This window comes from Epinephelus moara, chromosome 16, assembly GCF_006386435.1.
Source record: "Epinephelus moara isolate mb chromosome 16, YSFRI_EMoa_1.0, whole genome shotgun sequence".
Classification (NCBI taxonomy): Eukaryota; Metazoa; Chordata; class Actinopteri; order Perciformes; family Serranidae; genus Epinephelus; species Epinephelus moara.
The window spans coordinates 175,796-191,699 of NC_065521.1; the positions used below are offsets into that span (position 1 = coordinate 175,796).

Below are 15,904 nucleotides of genomic sequence, written 5' to 3' on the forward strand. Positions count from 1 at the left end.
TATGTTCCGCCCGAGTATGCGGTCCGGTCGGTCTCAAAAAAAAAAAAAAAAAAACCCAGTCCAAGACGGAGTACCGAACCGAATTGGTATTACCGAGAACCGACCCAACCCTAATACCAAGGCACCCTTTAGCATCAGTAATACAACTTCTCTGAATCAGATTCGATAGAAAATGCTCAACAAAACATCTGAATGCGAGGGTTAGGTTTCAAATTTGAACCGATACCGGGTGCCGGTACCAATACCCCACGGTACCTTTTTGTCAGTACTATTGTTTCTGTATTAACAAAAATGTACCTTTGAACAAGCTGCAGTCAGTAAGTGATTCTCCTTCTCTGCTTTTCACAGTACAGAGCCAAGTCTCTGTTTGCTTGCTCATGTGTGTGTGCATGTGTCTGCTCATCTCTTTCGCCCTCTAATTAGACACAACTGACAAGTATGTGGACTAGTATGTGGGTTAGCCTGGAAATCCAGACCCAAATCTAGAAAGATTTAGGGTCTGGCCATGAGTAATGCAAATGGCCCAACTCGAGGGGCGGCACCAAGCATGCATTTGTCACTGCACGCAACTGGATAACACTACGACCAATCATAACAATACACAGGGTGACGTATACGCTTAGCTACCAGCGGAGCTAACTGGTAGATTAGACTCTTGCCGTATCCGGTCAGCAAAAAAGCAAAAACGTCCTTCTTGCAAAGGAAAGACTCGAGCGCCGTCTTCTGTTCCTCTTTTAGAGAAAAAGCCAAGTCTAACTCGTTCATTGTAGCGGCCAAAGCCGTTTCAAACAACTGGTGTTCATCCGTAGCCATCTTGCAATGTTTACTGACTGATTCCGGACTTCGTCGTCGCAGCGCTGTCGTCATCTGTTTAGCTCGCCTCTGGCCCGCCTATATCAGATACACCGATGTGATTGGCGCAGCTCGGTTTCATGGGCATAGGTAATGAGCATCATTACTGATTGCCAGAGTGACTCACTGAGCAAATTCAAATTGTGCTCTCGCGAGAACTCTGGATTTCCAGGGTACCCTTAGGCACCAAAATTTGGTACTGATGTAGGTCGGTACATAACCTCAAAAGAACCAAGTCTGGTACCTGATTGTACTGAATCCAATAAGAGCTTTCTCTTGCTTTCAATCCAGAGAGCAAGAGCATCAATGAATCCACAGAAACTCACTACAGCTGAACCCCCGCAGCTCAGGGAGCAGCATCTCCTCCTCCTGCCTGCCCCACACCTACTGAGTGCTTGCACAGTGCTGCTGTGCAGGAGAAAGGGAAGGAGATAAGGCGCTGTTGGCAGAGGAGCCATGGACCTCAATTAGTCTGAGCAGCATGCATGATAATGAAGTGCAGTACAATATATTTCTGTATATTTCTCTCTTTTACCTGATGGTCTGAATAAGATGCTGAATTTGTTGTGAGGTGCTTTTTTAAAAGGGTTTGAAAAGTCACTAAATCTAGCAAGACAGTCGTAAAGTTGGCAACACAGGGTGGACGGATGGGTCAAACAAGCTGGGGTCTCACTTATAAAACAATGCTAACGATCCATGCTAAAAATTTACGTAAGGACAAAAACAATTTTGCCAATTTCGTCTCCAAAATGTTCGTAACCAAGAGTCAAAGTCTCTCCCATCAAGTCTGTCTTGCGATAACTTTTGCGTGAAAAGTTGCGTACGCTTCTTTCAGGCCTCATTTTGTGCGTACGCAATGTTTATGAATGAGAACCCAGGACTTTCACCCAGGAGACCGTCGTTTGTGCGCTGTGTGAAATTTAACCCAAACTACAATCTTTTCCTTTACCCAACCAAGTACTTCTGTTTCCCAAACTGAAACAGACTGTGTGCATGTAACAAGCAGAAACTGTACAATTCCTGTGATGATGGAAGTTTATTTTGAAAAGATAACGTTCATGTAACGAGCGAAAACTGATGCGCCATCGCTGACCTTACAAAACTGATGCTTCGAGGCGACTGATGAAGCTTCCTTATTTGATGAGTTGGGAGTGAGAATGTGTTGGATGTGACACACATATTTTTCAAGTCTCTGAGTATATTTTATGGCATTACTTTAGCTCAGAATGTCCCACTGACATGTTTCTTATATTCCTGGAACACTGGCACTCTGTTGCCCCGCCATAGACACAAGGCCTCTCACCTCATTGTCCAATAGGCCGTTCTTGTCGCGGTGCGGAGCCTCGTAAGCCTCCATCTGCTGTCTCGACACTCGAGCTAGTTTCTCAGCAAGCTCCCTCCACCGGAATGCCACCTCCACCGCCGTGGTCAGCAAGACGAAATCTAGGACCAGTCGGGCAACCAGACCCTGGCAGTCCATCTTCAGCAGCGCCTGATGAGAGGAAGAGATACAGTCAACGGTGGAACATCTCACATGCTCAAGTGCTCTGTTGGTGACACATGCTTGATGTAAGTGGTGGAAACACGGGCTGGTTGGCTATAGCACCAAGGTTCAAAGAGTCCTGAATGGATCCAGATCAAGAACCGGAGATAATTTGGTTTTGGTTGACACCTGGTTGCTACCTTTTTATAAAGATCCAGGGACTGGTTGCACAGCACATCTTAAGTTTCCCCCTTAAGTATGACACTTAAGGCTTAATTTTTCCTTAATTACATCCCCTAAAAGGTTTCCTTAGTTATGGAAAAACTCATTTACTGCGTTGAAAGAGATTTTACAGCAGTAAAAGTTCCCATGGAGATTGTTTGTTTGCTTGGACTCGCACTTGTGACGCCTGTTAGCATCTCACAAAGTTGGCTTAAAATTACAGAAGAAAAGAAGACAAGAAAACCACAGTAGTCAGACGAGGAAAAGATGAAACCTCAGGAGGAATAAAATCATAGAAAGAACAAACTACAAAGTAAATTTGAGGTACCTTAAGTTTTTTCTGTTTTTTTTGTTTTACCTTGCTTTGGCCGCTAAGGTCTTTTGTGCAACGGTCAAGCGATTCCTGAAGTAAAAGATCAAGACAAGGAGAATATCATATTTAAGTGTCCATTTTAAGGACACCTTAAGGAAAAGACAACCAATTTTATGTTGATGAAACCTTAACTAGGGCTTTAAGGGAAATCTTAAGGCGCTCTGTGCAGCTGGCCCCAGACCTTACCTACGCACTGTACCCAGGAACGTCCCAACTTCAGCAAAATAAGAAGAAACTTTTCAAAAATCCAGGCAGAGGGCAAAGTCTCTGCAGATAAATACACCAACACACACTTTATATGAATCTATATATTGTGTTTTTTTAGGTAAATCCTGCACAGTATACCTTTTATGGAACAGCTGCCACATCGTAATCGGTTTAGGAGCCAATTGTACCAGTGAAGATCTTTGTTGCAAAATCTAGTCCAGCCTTCCCAATTTGGACTTCCTTTTCCTAATCCCATTTTCTAGTCCAGTGGTTTCAAACCTTTTTTGTCTTAAATCCCCTTAAAACAACAGAGTATCCATGTGTGACCGGCGTTCAACCAAAGTCCTCTCGAAAGGTTTCGTCTGAATCATTTTTAGAGGCTTGAGTTAATATTTGTGTAGAAAATACATGTTAATCATCAAATTTATGTGGTTGGGAAGATTCCTGTTTGTCTTTAAACCGGCCACAGGGGCTGAATGGTGAATATAAAAGATTAAAACACTGTTTATAAAAAAAGGAAATGGGTAAGTGTGTGAATATAATCCTTAGCCCTCCTTTAGGTAGTCATGACCCTCAGGCTGCGGCTGTTAATACCTTTCTACTCAGATAACCCGGTTAAATGAGGGTGAGAAAATTCTGAGCATAAATAAAATCAGCTGACTAAAAATTACACTCCAGGCATCTTTTTCTTTTCTTGAAAAGCAGCACAACGGACACACACAGCGTCTCTTTTTTCCTCTTTTATCAGGAACAAAAAATGCAGAGTGTGCAGTTGTGTGTGTCCATCCACAGATAAGATGTTGGTTCAGAAAAGCAGGGCTCTCAGCCGCCGCGGGTGTCTTACATCTTTACACACACACACACTTCAAAGTGATGCACCATCCTGTGGTGATACCTCTCAGGCTCTTTGCAGGGTACGTTTCTCTTTGCTGCCAACGCCAGACGCAGCGAGCGCTGGGAGCTAAAGGAGCTAAAGGAGCTCTAATAAAGGTGTGACAAAAGTTTGGGGGATTTTACGTGAAGATAGTTTAAAGTAAACTCAAAATGGGGCATAAAAAGTTAGAGGTTGCAAATAAATATCAAGCAAGAGGCAGGTATTATTGGTCTTTAGAGCTCAAACTGCCAACAAAATTGACAACCAATCATACAGTGCACCAACACAGCAAAACCAGGAAACAATAGACGTCAGAAAGATGGAAGTGGATGTTTTCATGTTCACACACATGAATTATCCTCCTAACATCCCTCTCCTTGACTCAAGACTTTACAGAAAGGTTCAAATTTAGGCAAATGTCCTCTGGCGTGGAGGAATGACAACCAATTGTGCACGAAAACAGAAAGACATGACTGTTTTCTACTCAAGACTCTTGATGCTGCTGCTGCTTCAAATTAAAAGTGTTCAGACTGGTGAAACCAGAAATAATGTGGCATGATGAATTCTCTCAGCCCACGGTTTGTCGGTCTGCACTAGTTGCTCCTCTTTTATTGCATTTCCAGCTAAGTTACCAGAAGAAAATGTCGGCATTGGACGTTTCTGCAAACTGTAAATACATTACAATTGTACGTTTCATATGTATCACATCTACGTTTCTAAAGTGATGTAGTAAATTAGGTGACTTTGTTTTCAGGAGGAGATCGTGGTACTTCCCAAGCTACAGACCACTGCTGTGTTTCAGGAACAGATTGTTGTTTTTACAGCAGCACTTTAGCCACAAAACATTGGTGTTTCTTCGTGACCTGTTGCTTCTTTTTCTTACTGAAACATCGCTGTGTTTCCTGACAGGACAGTGCCAAATCAAGCGGTTATTTTCCTCCCGGGATTATGCCAAGAAAAGTGGTTCTTTTTACTGACATGTTGCATTTCCAGAGGAGATAGTGCCAAGAAAAGTGGTTATTTTTTTTACTAACATGTTGCATTTCCAGAGGAGATAGTGGCATGAAAAGCAGTTGTTTATTTACTGAGAAATCGCTGCATTTCCTGCCAGGATAGTGCCATAAATAATGGTTGTTTTTTACTGAGACATTGCCAAGTTTCCTGCCAGGATAGTGCCACAGAAAGCTGTTGTATTTTAGCAAGACATTGGTGTGTTTCCTGCCAGGATAGTGCCACAAAAAGCGGTTGTATTTTAGCAAGACATTGGTGTGTTTCCTGCCAGGATAGTGCCACATAAAGTGGTTGTATTTTAGCAAGACATTGGTGTGTTTCCTGCCAGGATAGTGCCATAAATAATGGTTGTTTTTTACTGAGACATTGCCAAGTTTCCTGTCAGGATAGTGCCACAAAAAGCTGTTGTATTTTAGCAAGACATTGGTGTGTTTTCTGCCAGGATAGTGCCACAGAAAGCTGTTGTATTTTAAGCCAAACTTTTAACTTTTTCCGAACCATAACCAGGTGTTTTTTCTGCCTAAACCTAACCACATGGTAACCGTAACGTTGTTGCTACATAACGTACAAATACAACGTATTGGTGGTTTACAGAAACATACAATGCCAACATTTTTTCAGGGTTGTGCCACTTGAAGTCGCGTTCACTGCCCTACATATGAACTCGAGGAGCTGTAGGCAGAAAGTAGCAAAGTAAAACCTACTTGACTCTCAACACTGGCTCGAATCTGAACTGAGAACTTTACTAAACTTTTTAATAGAACTTGAATAAGCAAAATAATGCATTAAAACACACTGCTGGATACATGAATGACTTTGTGTCTGCTGCTATAGCGAATTAATATCTTCGTCGCTGCCCTCCTGTTCTTGTCATTCCAACAGTTTATTAAAGGCTTCATGAGATCAGGTCAGAGGTCAGCGTTGCATTCACTGTTGCGTGAAACTTCAGAAAAGATTCGTCTTAACGGCCTTCAGACGGACAAAGCAGCGGCGTTCTGACTGTCATACGACGTGATTCATCCCGTCTGAGCTCTGATTACTCACAGCCACGAGAACAGAGACGAGTCACTGTATCTCAGGTTCTGTGCTTTTATGTAAATCATATCAAAGATTTCCAGACGCACTCTGAGCGAGGGCGAACGGGCCTTCTGTGCCATACGAGGAGAAATCTTCAACTGTGGAGCCTCGACTTAATTTAATGGAGCTCAATTAGTTTGTACTGAATCAGCCTGGCTGTCAGTCAGCTGCAGCTTCAAAGCAACACACACACACACACACACACACACACATTTATGTTGAGTCTCATTTATTGTAAAACATGTAGTCCTTATTCTGGCATTTTTATGATATTTTTATTCTTCTGAGTCACTTTCTGACAATGTTGATTTGTTGCACTGTTGGCCAATTTTATTTCGTTTTTGACATACAACTTAATTTTGTGCTCAAAGTTAAAAAAAGAAGGTTGCTGTTAAAACAGGAAGATGACTTACTCCGACGTGGTCACCTTATCCAGAGCCCAGGACGAGCTCATCACCACCAGCGTCTAGACTCCATAGATTCCCTAATCTACCAAGTCTTTACCACCGTCCTGGAATATATGACATCACAATGGGGTCAAATCGCAAAAGACTTTTCCCATTTCTCATACTTATGTGCACATGTAAATAAATATTCTTCTCTCTCAGAACGAGTCTCTCCCGATTGAAATGAGCGTAAGTTTTGAAACTCTGAGCTCACACACAATGGTTGTCCACAAACCATTCAAGGATACAAATTTCCACACCTGACTTGACGTGGCTTGGCATTGCGGTCAAAAAAACAATGTGCTCCCCCGTCTAGAAACACCCGTCCCTCAATGAATGGTTCCTAATGACGATACAGTGACCCTCTACTGGACGAATCAGCAACCTACTTGTGGCAGGTATTTCATTAACTTTTTATTTGTTACGGAAACTAGCGAGCAAGTTGCCCATGTGAACAGTTAGTTAAATAGTTAAGACTAGTCCATACCCATTGAGTACAGCATACCATACCATGACTTAGTCATACCAAAAATTTGATTTTTTTTCTGTTGTTATAGCGCCACCCAGTTGCCAATTAGAGTTAAATTTCTCCAGTCACCTTGAGGCGTCCTGTTCTACATATCTACCAAGTTTAGTAAAAATCCATATGGCAGTTAGGCCTAGATAAGAAATGAGCTCTCTAGCGCCCCCATTTTGTTTGATGGGGTCAATAATGGAGGGGTCCCCTCAGATTATGTGTGGTCATATGCCTACAAAGTTGCGTGGTGATGGGTGAAACCCTTGAGATGTTATACACCTTTATGTGATGAGCCACGCCCTCCGCAATATTCATTGCCTTATAGAAGCTCAGTTTTAGTAAGTTTTCCAACTTTTGCCAAGAGGGAACTTTAGATATTGGTCCCTAGATTATGTTCACCCAGTTTCATGCAGATCGCTCAAACTTCCTAGGAAGAGATCCATTTGAAGTGTTTTTCAAAAAATTCAAAATGGCGGAAAATCTATATAAGCGGAAGTTATGGGTTCTTGAGGCAAATGTGTTCCTCATGAGGAGAGGCATCTCTGTGCAAAGTTTCATGTCTCTACCACATACGGGGCATGAGATATGCCCATTCAAAGTTTGCAATTTCAATGGGTTGCTATAGCGCCCCCCTTTGGCCAATTGATGTAATATTGCTTCATTGGCATCCTCCCATGACCCTCTACCACTGTGCCAAATTTCACATGGATTGACCAAGTCAGTGAGGAGAAAAACGTGGAACAGACATACACAGTTTTCGTCATTATACAGTTAAGACAAGCAGTCGTCATGCAGAGGCAGCTGAATTCCAGCTTTGAGAAAGACCCAAAGGATTCTGACCCCAGTACGATGGCATGTAATGAGGTATCCTTACGTGATGGTATTGGTACTGTCTCACGTTGCAGGCTTGAAATACTGCACATCAATGACTGTCAGCAGAAGCACGTTTAAGCTTTAACTCAGTCTTAAAAAGACAAGACAGGATGAACCTTATAATCCCAAGGTCATGTTATTTCCATTTATTAGAATAATCTATTTTTACGCCCTGTTTAACTTCCTCTCCCATCCGTCATCTTTTATCTCTTTTATCGTCTCTGTAACGAGCTGCCGCTCTGTAATGACGCGAAACAACCTGATAACCTACAACGTGCAGGTTACTCTTTACAAACCAAACTGAGATGATGAATTATCCGCTGCTGAAACGGACACCACACGCCTCCCTCCTCCTCTCTCACTCCTTCCCCGCCTCTATCTCGCTCCCCCACCTGGCCGACGAGCACTTTGGCCTTCCATTGTGATGTCCTCCGCCTGCTGATTCAGGCTTCACACAAGTTTAGGTCTAAATATAGACCAAACACACACACACGTCAGGGTTCAACGCTGCTGTCTGGAAATGAGCGTGATGTGTTCAAATGCAAATCAGGCACTTCAGTACGTGCAGGAGAGACGGGCTGTGTAGAGCCGGAAAGGATTAACGCAGGAAGGAGCCTGTGCTTCAAAATAAAGGCCAGGAGGTCAGAAGAGTCATGTACCTTCAAATCAGATTCTTCCTAATCCCAGCAGGATGGGAAAACCGCTAAATCCGAGTCTTCTTCTCAATCTAAGTTTGAGAAAAACAGACTTCTCCCTGAAAGACACAGAACCCATGTTCACACTGCACCAGATGGAAGTCAAAGGTCACTGTCTGGCTCTCGGACACTTTGGCTCCAGCTGGGGACATTTCCATGTTCATTTCAGTCCCACAGTTTAATTCATGGAGACTTCTTTATGCAGCCGACGGCAGAGAAATACTTGGCATTGTACATTTCTGCAAACAGAAATTTAAAGTTTATATATCATTATGTAGCGGATACAAACACAACAAACTGTGGTTAACTTTAGGTCATGTTTAAGAACAAAAATCACTTACTTAAGGTTAGGAAACAATCACGTTTTGGCTTTAAATACCTGCTTTTACTGGCACAATGGCTGCTAGAAATGCAGCGATGGCTTACAAAAAACATCCACTTTTGGTGCCACAATCACCGCTAGAAACGCAGCAATGCCTTGCTAAAAAACACTTCCAGTGACGCAATTGCCACTGGAAATGCAGCAATGGCTCACCAATAAATACCCACTTTTGTAGGCAAAAGTTGCTGCTGGAAATGCAGCTATTGCTCACTATAAAAAAACCTGCTTTTAGTGGCACAATCGCCGCTGGAAATGTGGTGATGGCCCTCTAAAAACAACATAATTTTTGTGGCACAATGACTGCTAGAAACGCAGCAATAGCTCACTAAAATACACCCACTTTTGGTGGCACAATTGCAGCTGGAAATGCAGCATTACCCTCTCAAAAAAACAAATTTTTTTGTGGCACAATGCCTGCTAGAAACACAGCATTATGCAATTTTTTGTAGTACAATGGCCGCTGGAAACGCAGCAATGCCTTGCTAAAAAACACTTTCAGTGCCACAGTCACCGTTGGAAATGCAGCAATGGCCCTCTGAAAAACTCACCACTGGAAACATAATTATGTCTCACCAATAAATACCCACTTAAGGTGGCACAATGACTGCTAGAAACGCAGCAATAGCTCATTAAAAAACACCCACTTTTGGTGGCACAATTGCAGCTGGAAATGCAGCATTACCCTCTAAAAAAACCGCAATTTTTGTGGCACAATGCCCACTGGAAACGCAGCAATGCCTTGCTAAAAATCACTTTCAGTGACATAAATGCCACTGGAAATGCAGCAATAGTTGACCAATAAACACCCACTTTTGGTGCCACAATCACCGTTGGAAATGCAGCAATGGCTCTCTGAAAAACTCACCACTGGAAACGTAATTATGGCTCACCAATAAATCCCCACCTTTGGTCGCCAAAATTGTTAAAAACACCTGCTTTTGTTCACACAACTGCCACTGGAAATGCAGCAATGGCTCGTTAAAAAACAGTTGCTTGTTTCTTCATATTTCAACTTGAGGTAATGTTTAGGAACAAAAATCACTTAGTTATGGTAAGAAAAAGATCATGTTTTGGCTTTCAATACCCACATTTGGTGGCACAACCACCGCTGGAAATGAATTGATGGCTTGCTAAAAAAAAAACCTGCCTTTGTTCACACAATTGCTGCTGGAAATGCAACAACGGCTCGTTAAAAAAAACACAATTTTTTTGTGCCAAAATGGCCACTGGAAACACAGTGATGGCTTGCTTAAAAAACAAGCAGCAGTGGCTCACTAAGAAACACCCAATTCTGAAAGCAAAATGGCTGCTGGAAATGCAGCAATAGCTCACTTAAAAACAGACTCTTTTTTTGCACAGTTGCCACTAGTAAGTTTGTTGATGTGAAACAGTGGTCTGCAGCTTAGAGGGGGGCAGAGTTGCAGCTGGAAATACAACCATGGCTTACACCAGCTTTATGCTCACTGCTGGAAACCATGTACATAAGCTAGCGTGACTTCACCCAAAGGTTTGTGGGCTCCTGTTTTGAAGCCTCAAGTTCAACATGTTGGCCGACACCATCTTGGCTTGTTGAAGTCAGAAGTGACCATATTTGGACAAAGGGGACACTATTGGCAGACAGCTTGTGTCCATGCCCTTAATTATGCGTAACTCTAAGCCTTTAAGTGTTGGCTCACTTAAAATCAACAGGTGTTGCTGATTGTTGGTCTCTAGCAGTGGTCTGCAGCGTGGCAACCGCCCTGCCGAGGCGTCACGTCATTCATCAACTGCTCTTCTCAACAACAGTCAGCTCATACACGTGTAATCTGTCATTTTAGAGACATTGATATGAGATGTATGAAACATACAAATGTAACATATCCATGGTTTGCAGAGACGTACAATGCCAACATTTCCCTCTGGCAACTGAGCCCTTTTTGGCAATAACCTAATTTTGACTTTAATTTAGAAATTAAAGCACTGCAACACGTTTACTGTCTGTCTGTTTCCAGCCTGGTTTTGGTCGATGTTTCCACGTTATTAACTAACAACATGATTCTGCTCTAAAAATAGAAAACAGTCTGCTGCGCGAGAGACCAGAGTGTCTGAAAAAAATACGAGATAACGGCGACCTGCAGGAAGCCCTGAAGCAGACGGACAGACGGAGCTGACAGCTGACCGGGCGGCTGTCAGCTAAATGAGCCTCACTTCCAAAAGCTTCGACGGGGAGGAGGGAGGAGGGAGGAGAGGTGGAGCAGGGCAGATGATAATACTGACAGGTAGGAAAGAGAGGGAGGGACGGGAGGGGAAGGAGGGGAATAAAGACAGGCAGAGAGAGACAAATGATAGGGACAAAGAGATGAGAGACAAAATGGCAGAAGGAAGAGAAAAGGATATTACAGCAGTAGTGAGAAGGGGCCGTGTCACGGTGTCTTTTCAAGTGCATATGATATGTTATATTGAATGCCAAGCACGCCAATTAAGAAACGTGAATCACTGCATTGACTTGTCTGGCAAAACAACCACTTTTCCTGGCACCATCCTGGCAGGAAACGCCACAATGCCTCAGTAAAAACACAGCAACTGGTCACAAAAAACACCACAAACAGCGATCTGTCCCTAAAACACAACAGTGGTCTGTAGCTGTAAAAGCGAATCCTGTTTGGTTGCACATTCACAGCTGGAGAAGCCTTCGATGAGGAAAAGAACATCTCTTTTTGTTGCACCATCCTCGCTGGAAATGCAGCGATGTCTCAGTTAAAAACCACCACTTTTTGTGGCACTATTGCCGCTGGAAATGTGGTGATGTCTGTAAAAAATTGCCGCTCTTTGTGGCGTTATCCCAGCTGGAAACTCAGCGACGTCTCACTTAAAAATGACCACTTTTTGTGGCACCATCCTCGCTAGAAATGCTGTGATGTCTCTGTAAAAAATGACCGCTCTTCGTGGCGTTATCCCAGCTAGAAATGCAGCTATTGCTCATTGGAAAATGAATAAATAAAACAACTTTTGTAGCACTATCCCAGCTGGAAACTCAGCGATGTCTCTGTAAAAAGGACTGCTCTTCTTGACATGATCCCGTCAAGAAATGCAGCTATGCCCCGGTGAAAAATAACTACTTTTTGTGGCACTATCCTCAGTGTTAAAACAGTAACAGATTGCTAAAACACACCCACATTTAGTGCCTGAAACGCCTCTGGAAAAGCAGCGCTGACTCACTAATCTGATTCACAGTCTACTGCCATGCAATGCACCATTTCCTCCTTTCCATCTCTTTAAAAACACTGATATGATATGTATGACATGTACAAACCTAACATATTTGTGGTCTGCAAAAATGTTCAATTCCAACATTTTCTAGTGGTGATTTTTGTCTGGTATTTTAATATCCCGTTCCACCTTCAAACACACAGTACAGCCAAAAGCAGCCAGTTTCCTCTTCAAGGTTGTGGCAGAAACACAAACATAGCTGCTCTACAAAAAGATTTAGTTCCTGATTTGTTCATGAGTTTGGTTCCAACTGGAGCAGTTTGGTTGAAATGTCCCATTAGGACAAGTCTGCCAGCTCTGAGTTTAGTTTATTAATCACTTCCTGAAAGGTGCTTCTCCTGCAACTATCTGAACTCTCCTGCTCTGTGTGATGAGCCACAGAGGAGCTCTTGTTTCTCAGACACATGTCTAGTTGTGGTCCAGTAAACTGCAGCAGTCAGGTCCGGCTAATCAGGTTTGTTACCTAATTAACACGCTGACTTTCACTGGGGATCGAGGCGGCTGCATGTTTGTAAAGAAGTCTAAATTTCTGAGTCTTTTACTGTTGACTTTTATGACTAAAGATTTTGCTTCTAGATGGGAGTCTACAAGCAGGGGATTGATTACGTCCCCCGTAGGAGTGCTTCGCCCCGCCTCTCTGCATAGATCTATTATTAAACAACACTCTCCTCCACTGACAAGCACAAGAGACGGCTCTTTCATTTGTCCTCTGCCTTCGTAACTCGAGCCCCGGCGTTAAAAGATCTGCCGGGGCGGTGTCGGATGCCCCCACAGGCCTCCAGCTCCGTCCTGATCAATGCCTGCTCACATTTCACATGAGTACACCTGTCGGCTAGTGTGGAAGGCGGAGGAGACACGATGAGCTGCTCTAAACCCTAAGGACAAACCCCTGGCACTTGTCCTGCTGCAACACTTTCCTTTTTATACGTTTCAGACTGTCCAGAGGTGTAATTAAAGGCAGCAGGCTTACAGCTGAAATCTCTCTCTCTGCTCTGCTTTGAAAGTTCAGAATTGTTCCTTCAAGTTTTGCAGAAGCCAGAATTTGGATTCGTCATCCTCAAAACTCTCTGTACACAACAGAAAACACTCCTGCTGCTGATCTGATTAGCTCAACTTGTGTGCGGCTGTGCTGGAGACTGAAGACACCAAGATTAGCGAAGCTTTGTTTGTGGCGCTACTGTGATAAAAATTGCTCTACACAAAAAGATATGGATTTATTGACTGCTATTATATCGGCTTCAATTATTGCAAAGAAAAGGCTGGTAAGATGAAAAACAGCAGGCATCATCAAGGAAACATAACACCTCTTACTGTGCTGCCAGGTTGTCACATCTAATGGACAGATATGGCAATCAAAGTATGGGAGCCTGGATGAGCCAATCTAGGAAACAAATGAGATAAAAATGCTGCTCCGGGAATTTTTTTATTAGGACTGCTATCAAAGAAAAATCTTGGACTCAAGTGGATCAAAGCTGCTGCTTTTATTAAGCCTCTTTCACACATGCACTGCAAACCTTAAGTTATCTAGACACTACCCGGAGGAGCTGTATGCAAGAATGCAAATGTCCAAATCAGTTGGATTGGACATGAAACGGCGCGAGGGCGTGTTGATGACGTTTCTATCATGCAGAGTTTGTGAAACTGGGAGAAAACATACATCAGACAGTCAAGAGGTCGGCTCATTTACACAAAGACAGCCACGAAAGTGTCTAACTGGGTTGTTCGTCCATCCCATTCTCATGAACACAATATTTCAAGAGGGAATTTCTTCAAATTTGGCACAAACGTTCACTCAACAATGATTCAGTAAAATTTTGGTAGTCATACGCAAGAGGGTGAGGTCACTGCAACCTTGTCTGTCTCATTCTTGTGAGCATGATATCTCAAGAGCACCTTGAGGGAACCTTTTTTCAAATTTGGCACAAATTTCTTCAAATTTGGCACGAATTTCTTCAAATTTGGCACCAACGGCCACTTCAAGTCAATGATGAACTGATAAGAATTTGGTGGTCAAAGGGCAATGTTATTGTGACCTTGTGTTTATCTCTTTCTTGTGAGCATGATATCTCAAGAGCACTGTGTTGGAATTTCCTCATATTTGGCAAAAACAGCCATTTGGATTCAATAAAGAGCTGATCAGAATTTGGTGGTCAAGGGTCAAGGTCATGGTGACCTTGCGTCCGTCTCTCTCTTTCTCTCTCTTTCTGGTGAGGATGATATCTCAAGAACACCGTGTGGGAATTTCCTCATATTTGGCAAAAACAGCCATTTGGACTCAATAAAGAGCTGATCAGAATTTGGTGGTCAAGGGTAAAAAGTCAAGGTCACTGTGACCTAAAAAAAAACACGTTTTTGCAGAAACTCATAAGCTAATCATGACAAAATTTCACACCATGCAAGACAGTGTCTAAAAGGATAAAATATTAAAGTGCTGACATTACATACCCAAAAGGTCAAAGGTCAGAGATGAACAAAGCCAAGCTAGCTGCACTTCCCCTTACTTTATATTTTTATGCTAAGCTAGGCTAACCATGTGCTGACACCAGCTCCATACTTTGCATACAAATGAAGTGAATGTAAATATGCTTGTTTCTCTAAATCTGGAACTACTCTTTCTGAATCCAGTGTTTTTACTCTTTTTAAGGCCACAGCACACGCTACCTTTTTGATCTCCTTCAACTCCGCATCCTGACAGTATCAGCTGATGTTCCAAATAAAGTGAAAACATTTCCTGTCCCTGACAGTCAAAAGGGCAACATGCGCCTGCAGCACGCCAAAACACCTGAGCTTATTGTTTTCTGTGTGAGCCCATACAGTGGCAGAATTGGAATGACACTTCAGGATTTACCACAGTGTTATTTCTTAGTGTTGCTGTGCCCTAGAGGTTCAGAAAAGCAGTTTAAAATCCCTCAACACAACCTTTTCACAGTAAAGGTCATTACAGGCCAGAGCTATAATAAGAGAAAAAGAGAGAAAGTTCCCTCAGTTATTATTATGTACAAGCAGCAGTCAGTGGTGGTGCTTCCTGTAGGTGGCACAGACAGCCGCCTAGGGCACCACCCAGAGTTGTTGTGTGAGTGTCTGTATCTGTCTGTCTGCAGCTAATCTCATAAACTACTGGGCCAATCAGCCTAATATTTTGTATATACATGTACGACTGTATACTGAAGGACCTCTCATGGTTGTGGTGATTCACAGTTGTTGAAAAATCTGTTTTGTTAACTGTTTTATTGTCATTAACTGCTGACTCAAGGTGTTCTTGAGATATCATGCTCACACGAAAGAGAGACGGACGCAGGGTCACCATGACCTTGACCTTTGACCACAACATTCCAATCAGTTCATTGTTGTTGAGTCAAAGTGGACGTTAATTTGTGCCAAATTAAAAGAAAGCCTCATTCCTGCCTCAAGGTGTTCTTGAGATGTTGCTTTTGCAATAATGAGATGGATGCAAGGTCACGGTGATCTTGACCTTTGACCACCGACATCTAATCAGTTTATCTTTGAGTCCAAGTAGATGTTTGTGCCAAATTTGAGGAAAATCCTTCAAGGTGTTCTTGAGATATCATTTTCATGAGAATGAGACAGATGCAAGGTCAGTTCATGTTTGAGTCCAAGTGGATGTTTGTGCCATATTTGAAGA

General features: G+C 42.8%; 1 protein-coding gene across 1 annotated transcript in view; it reads right to left on the minus strand.

Moving 5' to 3' along the window:
- sh3bp4a (SH3-domain binding protein 4a) overlaps positions 1 to 15,904 on the minus strand; it is a 46,161-nt gene that overhangs the window by 2,951 nt on the left and 27,306 nt on the right. Inside the window, exon 4 of the mRNA XM_050064196.1 lies at positions 2,156 to 2,344. Within this exon, the coding sequence (XP_049920153.1) occupies positions 2,156 to 2,344 (189 nt within the window). The remainder of the gene's footprint in view (positions 1 to 2,155; positions 2,345 to 15,904) is intronic.